General features: G+C 65.3%; 1 protein-coding gene across 1 annotated transcript in view; it reads right to left on the bottom strand.

Moving 5' to 3' along the window:
• ADGRA2 (adhesion G protein-coupled receptor A2) overlaps positions 1 to 6638 on the bottom strand; it is a 14999-nt gene extending 8361 nt beyond the window's left edge. Inside the window, 7 exon segments of the mRNA XM_014958383.1 lie at positions 209 to 377; positions 1365 to 1582; positions 1584 to 1746; positions 1849 to 1920; positions 2195 to 2266; positions 2360 to 2431; positions 6396 to 6638. Coding sequence (XP_014813869.1) covers positions 209 to 377; positions 1365 to 1582; positions 1584 to 1746; positions 1849 to 1920; positions 2195 to 2266; positions 2360 to 2431; positions 6396 to 6568 — 939 coding nt within the window. The 5' untranslated portion in view covers positions 6569 to 6638.
• Between the last annotated feature and the right edge of the window lie 2056 nt (positions 6639 to 8694).

Here is an 8694-nt window from a genome sequence, read left to right as displayed (position 1 = left end):
GCGCCCGGAGCCTTTCGTCTCGTGCCAGAGAAATTCCAACACCTCTGCTGCTGGAGCCGGGCTGCGCCGCCGGCACGGGAAGCCCTTCAAGGGCCGCTAATCGCTACCAGACGCCCCCTCACCTGCAGAGAGCACCCCCCCAGCCCCGCACACCCCGCTCCTGCGGTACGTGGGACACACCACGCACACCCCGGGCCACCCCCGGTCCCCACCTGAAGTCCCCGCGGTTGTTGGTGACCCGCTCGGCGGGGCAGTAGGACGCCGAGGTCTCCAGCACCACGATCTCCACCTTCTTGCTGACGTTGCCCTGGGAGGTGGAGACGGCGCATTCCCACTCGCCGTTGGCCGAGACGTGGATGTTGGAGAGGATGAGCTCGCTGCGGGCAGAGGGGACGGGCTGGCACGGTGGGTCTGCCCCACGGCGAACCCCCAGCAGTGATCCCCCAAGCTTGGGGGCATGGGGACACACACACCATGAAGTGCAGGAGGTGCCCACACTTGGCATCCCACCCGTGGCACTTGGCACCCACAAACCAGCAAGCCCTGTAGCCATGAGTGTCCATCCCTGGCCCCATCTCCATCCCCAACCCCCCCATCTTGTCTCCATTCCCATCCCATCTCCATCACTGTCCCATCCCATCTCCATCTCCATCCCCATTCCATCTCTGTCCCTGTCCCCATCTTCATCTCCATCACTATCCCTGTCCCCATTCCATCTCCATCCCCAACTCCTTCCCACCTCCATCACTGTCCCCATACCCATCTCCATCCCTGTCCCCATTCCATCTCCATCCCCAACTCCTTCCCACCTCCATCACTGTCCCCATACCCATCTCCATCCCTGTCCCCATTCCATCTCCATCCCCAACTCCTTCCCACCTCCATCACTGTCCCCATACCCATCTCCATCCCTGTCCCCATTCCATCTCCATCCCCAACCCCTTCCCATCTCCATCACTGTCCCCATCCCCATCTCCATCCCAGCCCCATCACTGTCCCAGTTCATCTCCACCCCTGTCCCCATTCCAATCTCCACCCCTGTCTCCATCTCACCTCCATCCCTGTCCCCATCTCATCTCCATCACCATCCCCATCCCATCTCCATCCCTGTCCCCATTCCATCTCCATCACTGTCCCAATTCATCTCCACCCCTGTCCCCATTCCATCTCCATCCCCAACCCCTTCTCATCTCCATCACTGTCCCTATCCCCATCCCATCCCCATCCCATCTCCATCTCCATCTCCATCTCCATCTCCACCTCCATCTCCATCTATCCCCATCCCCATCTATCTCCATCCCCATCCCCATCCCATCTCCATCTCCATCCCCATCCCCATCCCCATCCCCATCTCCATCCCTGACCTGGTGATGAAGGTGCAGTCGTGGATGAGGCTCTCCTCCACGATGACGCCCGTCCTCTCGTCCTCCTCCACCGGCTCCCGGTTGTGGTACCAGCGGATCTGGGTGCTGTTGTCCAGGTAGGTGGCGGTGCACTGGAAGGGCAGCCGGTCGCCCTGGAAAACCACCTGGCGCAGCGACGGGATGAGGTGGTGGGTGTGCAGCTCCGGGGCGCCGCTCACCGCAGCGGAGCTGGCTGTCCCGCGCGCTGCGCAGGGGGAAGGCCTGCAGGTGCCGGGGGTAGACGCACACCGTCCGCTCCGAGATCTGCGCCGAGCGGTTGCGGGCCCAGGGCAGCACCCAGCGCAGGTTGCAGTCGCACGTCAGGTACTCGGTGGCAAAGTCCCTGCAAGGGATGGGGGTCACGGTGATGGGGGGGTCCCACAGGGACCAGGACACACCACCAGCCCCAAGACCCTCTGGGCAAGGACCCGGGGCACAAACTCACACGACTTTAAGGGAGGGGAGCTCATCGAAGACGTCGGGTGGGAGGCTGGAGAAGATGTTCCCGGACATGTTCCTGAGGGACAGGAGAGAAAGGCGCCATGGAGGGGACTAGGGACCACCTTCCAGGCCCCTACACCCCACCACGGCACCTGAGGAGGGTGGGCATGGGGCAGCCACAGCCTAACGAGCCCCCACGCTGGCTGGAGGCAAAAGGCAGGGCTCGGGATGTGGCATGGGGACAGCCCATGGGTGCAAACCCACCAGTGATGTCCCAGGGCACCACACGCCCCAGGGTCTCCTCTCGGAGAGAGGACAGGGGACAGGGGCATCCCCAGGGAGCTACTTACAGGCGGAGGAGGTTGGGGAGCCCCTGGAAGACGCTGGCGCTCAGGCAGCCGATGCGGTTGTTGGAGAGGTCCCTGCAAGACAAGTGGAGGGGCCATCAAGGTTGGGGTCACCCTGCCATCCCCGCTCCCCCCTGGCTGTCCCCAGGGGGCCACGCTGGCACTTACAGACGCTTCAGCTCAGGGAGGCCGAGGAAGGCGCCCGGCTGGACCGTGCTGATCAGGTTGTTCTTCAGGTCCCTGTGGGGAGACAGACACGAGTGTGCAGCAGGGAGCCCAGGACGTGTCCTCTGCCCCCTCCACAGGAGACCCAGCACGGTGGGGACAGGGGCACAAGCTCACCCTGACCCCTCCCCAGCCCCCAGCTCCAACATGCAGGTTCCTTGGCAGCCCCAGGCGCCGCAAAACCCCTTGTGGGAGCCTCATTAGCAGCTTTCCATCCCATTTCCTTCTCATTATCTCTCCAAAGGGCACAGGGAAGGTGCGAGGCTCCCCACTGCTCATGGGGGGGCAAGGGCAGCCCCTCTGCCTGCTCCAAGAGGGCACCATGGACCATCCCACACCACCGATGTCCCCTGTCCCCTCCGGCACATTGTTCCTGGAGCAGCCACATCCCGGTGGGTTATCTCCCTCCCGCGGGATAAGAGGTGCCGCAACTGCCAGCGCGGCCCCCGAAGGGCTTCGTGGCCCACAGGAAGCTCATTTGGGTTATTAGCCTGATTAGAGGCACGTATCTAATCAGAGGAAAGCCGGGCGAGCGCCGGTGCGGGGCGGCTGCCGTCACGTCACGGCGGGGAGCGCCGGTGGCATCGGCCGCTCCATCCAGCCCCAGGGACCCGCCGAGCAGCCCCGCTGCCCGGGAGAGGAAATGGGATCCAGATGGCAACGCCGTGTTTATTTATAGCAGCTCCCCCGTGCTCATCGCCGGGTCGCCCACTGCTCTGCATGCGGCCCCGGGGACACCCCGTGAGCCACAGCCCCCCGCTCAAAGCCAGGAGCTGGCAACCGTGGCCCACAGACCTGGGGTGCTGGTGGGGTCCCCCCGTGGAGAAGTGAGGGGGCCACACAGGGAGAAGAAACCCGGGCAGTGCCTCCTGCACAACAGGACCGTGCAAGACGTGCTTTGCTTCCAGACTGAAACTCACACACGTGGCTCCTGGGGGTCCCTGACTGACCCCAAATGGGCAGAGCTCACTGTGGGGGTGCAGGGCTCCACGGGGAAACCCCAGGAAAGGGAAATGTGGTGTTTCTTGGCCGGCATCATCCCGGCCCCACTCGGCCAACACAGCTCTGCCCATGCCCCTGCCTTTCCTGGTCTCCCCCGACAGACAAACGCGTGTCCTGCTGGCTCTGAGGGTTGGGTGCCCAGGTGGGCGCGCAGGCAGGGGTGCAGGCAGATCACAGAATCACAGAATGGTTTGGGTTGGAAGGGACCTTAAAGACCATCTCGTTCCACACCTCCCACCAGCCCAGGTTGCTCCAAGCCCCCTCCAACCTGCCCTTGAACCCCTCCAGGGATGGGGCAGCCACAGCTTCTCGGGCCAACCTGGGCCAGGCTCTCACCACCCTCACACCAAACAAGTTCTTCCCCACATCTCAGCTCCATCTCCCCTCTTGCAGTGTCAAACCCTTCCCCCTCATTCTAGGGCTCCCCTCCCTCATCCAGAGTCCCTCCCCATCTCTCCTGGAACCCTTTAGAGACTGGAAGGGGCTCTAAGGTCTCCCCAGAGCCTTCTCTTCTCCAGGCTGAACCCCCCAACTCTCTCAGCCCCCCCTCCCAGCAGAGGGGCTCCAGCTCTCCCAGCATCTCCGGGGCCTCCTCTGGCCCCGCTCCAACAGCTCCATGTCTCTCCTGTGCTGATGTGCAGGCAGGGATGGGTGCAGGCAGGGATGGGTACAGGCAGGGATGGGTGCAGGCAGGGTGACAGGTGACACCGGTGCTGAAGGAACAGCTCCACTCACCTGGCAGCCAACACCGTCAACATCACCAACACCAACACCCACATCACCAACACCCGTCCTGCAAACACCCGTCCATACACCCACCCACCCAGACACCGTCCACACCAGCCCCTCTCCCTACCAGGGGCCACCAAAGCTCCCCAGGTTCCCCCGGACACCCACCCGGCAGTCGGAGACACATCAGCTAAAACCCAGCCCCGGCCAAAACTCATTGCCCCCGGCTCAGGCCGGGTGTATCCGGGGACTGGGGGCTGCAGGGGACCACCGGCCAACGATGGGACCCACCAGGGACCGAACTGGGAGTGGGGGCTCGTGGCCAGCCCGGCGCATGGCCTGGCGTGGAGCCTTCCTCGCTCAAACACTTCCTCCCCACCGCCCAGGGGCCCGGGGCTGCTGCTGCTGATGATTTATGATAAGGCTCTTCTCTCCTCACCAGGGTTGTTTGCCTTCGCATTTCCGCTGCTCCCAAAACCCTCCTCCCCCTGCCCCGGGGCGGTGACGCGCTGCAGGCACCCGAGCCAGCAGTGTCACCGCGCCACGTCTGCACGGGGACCCCCTCCAACACCACGCACACGTGGGGACCCTGCAAAGCCACCGCCTCCTGCCCCGAGGCAGCAAACCCTGGCTCAGAGGGCACGATCCAGCCCGGTGCAGCCACACGGAGCCCAGCACCCCAGGGCTGAGCCCGGAGCAGACGGACAGATGGAGAGACTCCATCCCCGTCACCGCCATCGCCCCTCTGAGCCCCCTCGCAGCCCCGAGGGGGGGGCAGGACGTTCCCAAGCGGGGGCTGCGCTAATGAGCGCGGCCGCCCGGGCTGCATACCAGCCCCGCTCAGACTCATTAATCTCATTACGCCGCTACAAATCACCGGAGATGCCAAGCTGCAAGCCCGGAGGGGCGGTGGTACATGGGGGCACCCCGCACACCACCGAGACCCTGGGAATGGCTCCCCCCATCACGGTGGGACACCAAAGCACCCATGGAGGGCAGCCAGGGTGGGCAGGGGTCCCACAAACCCCAGGATGAGAAGTGAGGGGCCCCCCGCTGCGCCAGCGTGGTCCCTCCATGGGGCACGTCTGCGCCGCAGCCCTGGCCCGACCCGATGAGAACAATTAGGGCTCCTGTCGAGGGCAATCAGGCGCAGCGCGACGCTGGCCGGCCCGGGACGGGGGAGCACTGCCCACAGCCCCCCCAGCCACCCTCTGACCCACGCAGGGTTTCGGCACGGCAGAGGGGAGGTGACGTGAGGCAGACGCTCTGTCAGGGCACAGGGACTTTTAGGGGGACCCCAGGGCTGCAGAGCCGTGGGGTGCCGGCCCCCTGGCTGCCCCCTGCCCGCACGCACGTTAATCCCTGCCGTTAATGAGAGCCCGGTGCCCACAGGAGGGGCTGACCCTGTGCTGGGGAGGACTTGGCCACGTGGGACTGCAGGGACACAGGGTCCCCTCGGTGACTGCTCCCTGCTCACCCCAAAAACAGTCCCGTGGGGATTTCCACAGCTTTAATACCCCAACCCAGGGCAGGTGCAGGGCACGTAACGCAAACAAGAACCCCGTTAATCAACACTTCCTCATTCAGGCTAACGAAAGGCAGGAGCTGTGGGTCCCACTGTCCCTGGAGGGCCAGGCGCTGTGGGGCAGGGACCCAGGGGAAGGGGACCCCACAACTGCAGCCCTGTGTGCCGCAGAGGATGCCCAGGGCGGGGGTGGGCACGGTGCCCGGTGCCCGTGGCCAGTGTCACACCGGGTGTGTGTCCCGTGGGGGGAGCCCACCCGGCCCCTCTCGGCGCAGGAATGTGCGAGACCCTCGCGGGGAACAAAACGCCCTCAGTGCGCCCGTCCCCGTCCCGCATACCTACAGATCAAACCCATATGGGGGCCATAAATCTCCCCTTATTGCAGCTCCCTCCATAAGAGATGCCTTTCATGGAGAGATAAGAAAGTTGACTTTGTTCGGGGGGACAATGTCGCTTTTCATACCGGCCCCCACGGAGCGCAGCCCCCCCCGGTGCCTCCCGCCCCAGCCCAGCTCCCGGGGTCCCCGGGATGCCCGCGGGTGCCGGTGGCAAACCTTATGCCCTGACGTTGTCCCCACTGCAGCACCCAGGGGGGACACGGGGAGCAGGACCCACATGGTGCTGCCAGCACCCACCCCGCTGACACCCCATGGAAGCCCTGCCCGCACCCCAATCCTGCCCACCCCTCCTGCCCCGACCCCGAGCCCCCCACGGGGCACTCACAGCTTCTCCAGAGCCCGCAGCCCGAAGAAGGAGCCGTTCTCCAGCACCGAGATCTTGTTGTTGCTCAGCAGCCTGTGGGAAGAGCAGAGGGAGAGGGGCAGCCCCGTTACTCGACGTGCCCACCGGGGTGGTGGCCGTGGTGAAGGCTCAGGGACAGGCCAAGGTGGGGCCATGGGATGCACTGGCCCTGTTGGGATGCCACGTGTGGTCCACGTGCACAGCAGCACCGGGCTGGAGGTGCTTGGGGCATCGCTCCTGTCCTGGCCCTGGGTGCAAGGAGCTGCACGTGCCGGGGACAAGATCCTCACCCCAGCACCCACGTCATGAGGGCACCCCAAGGACCTGCAGCCAGGAGGGGACCCCACAGCAGCCCCAGGTATCGCCCCCCACCAGCCTGACCCCCTTCCAGCCACGGCCATCCCAGGAACCTCCCAAAGCTGAGATTTTTTTTCCCAAAATAAACAACTTTGCTGGTGCAAAGGGGCCCTTGAGGGGTGACAGGAGAGGGAGGGAAGGCGTAAGCACCCGACAATTCAGCCAGGAGCTCATTAAAGCGTGTCAGTGGCAATTAGCAGAGCCAGACCCGGGGATGGGAGCCGGCTCCCGGGGACCAGCGGTGCTTCCCGGGCACCGGCGATGCTCCCGGCGGCGAACGGGATCCAAAAACCGGGGGGGCGGGGGGGGGAGAGGGCAGCCTGGAGCCTGGCCGGGTAGGGGGGAGGCTTTGCGGGGAAAAAAAAAGGCTCATTGAGGGCCGGAGCCGGGGCTGTTTACCCAGGGGCGGGCTCTGGAGCCGGGTGAATGGGGGCTGTGTGCTCCGCAGCCCCGGCCCCGCCGCACACCCCGCCGGGCTCCCACCCCCGGGAGCGGCAGGAGCGGGACCCGGCTCGGGGGGGGCTGCCCCGCAGCGGGGGTGGCTACCAACACCCCCTCCCCACGAAAGGGAAGGGTTTGGTGGGGGGGGACACAGCCCCGCACCCCGGTCCCGCATCCTGCGCTAATGAGGAGCGGAGGCGGCCGGCGGCCCCGCCAGCCCGCAAATTGCTTCCACCCGCCGGCTCGTCCTTCCCTCCCCCGGGGTGGGTGAGGGGGGGACCCCCCGCTTTTCGCAGGGCTCGGTGAGCCCCAGCAGAGCGGCGGCGACCCCCGGTACGGGGGGGCGGGGGGCTCAGCCCCGGGCGGGGGGCAGCGGGGATGCTCCCGGAGCAGCGTCTCTCCCAGAGCAGCCCCCGGCACGTCCCCATCCCCTCTCACGGCACCGGTGGGGGCTCTTGCCCAAGGACTTGCCCTCCCCAAAGGCTCCAGAAGGTTTTAATTCCAGCAGCAGCGGATTTCACAACCCAGCGAAAGCCTCCGCAGGCACCGGGGGGAACCTCGGGGGGTCCCTGCTAAGGCAGGGCTGAGAGAACCCCCCGCCTTGGGGGCTGGACCCTGCTGAAACAGCCCGGGGGGGCTGCAGAAGTCGAAAAATACAGAAATCAGAGGAGTGCAGGAGACTTTGGTCTTGTACCCCCTGTGTTTGCCCTCACCCCCCGGCCTGGGGTGGCGGGGGGGTGGTCCCCAGCATGGCCAAGGACACACACGGCCTTTGGGTAAAGGGGGGCCAGGCACCCCGGGAAAGCTGGACTGAGGTTACACCCACGGACATGCAGGATCAGGCACCCGACAGCCTGTGCTGGGGGGATGGGGCACTGGGGAGCTGCCCCCGGCCCCCCCAGGGCCCAGCCCCACGCTGGGGATGCTCGTGTTGCTCAGGGACCCCTGGGACCATCCGCGCCTCTGCCATAAAACCAGAGCTCCCCGCCTTAAAAGGCAACGTTCCCCCATGGGCTCGGCCTCCCCTCTGATCTGCAGCCAGGCCCCGGGGCCAGCAACCCCCCCGCCATGGCCAGGACAGAGCCACGGGTGTCCCCCACCACGGGCAAAGCCACCCCCGGAGCCACTGACCCCCCAGGACCGGCCACCGGGGAGCAGGGGAACGGCCAGGACCCCAGCAGTGCCCACCCCGCAACGCCCAGCACCCGTCTGCCCTCCCTCGAGGAAAAGATGTCGTCGACCAAAAGGTGTTTGGCACAAGAACACGGCACAGACAGTAAGGATTTGACCCAAACTCCTCTTCCTGACAGACCTTTGTCTGGGTATCAATCCCGGCTCTTTTTTTTCCCATCCGGTAGAACCAGCCGGGTCACGCTCCCCCGTCACAACTCACATCCTCAAACACGGTTTTATTTTGTTTTCTTTAGCTTTATGGATATAATGTTCCAAAATGTTTTCTGTTTTTTCTCCAGGAAGTTCCCAT

This window comes from Calidris pugnax, unplaced genomic scaffold (genome assembly GCF_001431845.1).
Source record: "Calidris pugnax isolate Ruff unplaced genomic scaffold, ASM143184v1 scaffold280, whole genome shotgun sequence".
Classification (NCBI taxonomy): domain Eukaryota; kingdom Metazoa; phylum Chordata; class Aves; order Charadriiformes; family Scolopacidae; genus Calidris; species Calidris pugnax.
This window is presented reverse-complemented; position numbering and strand designations above follow the sequence as displayed.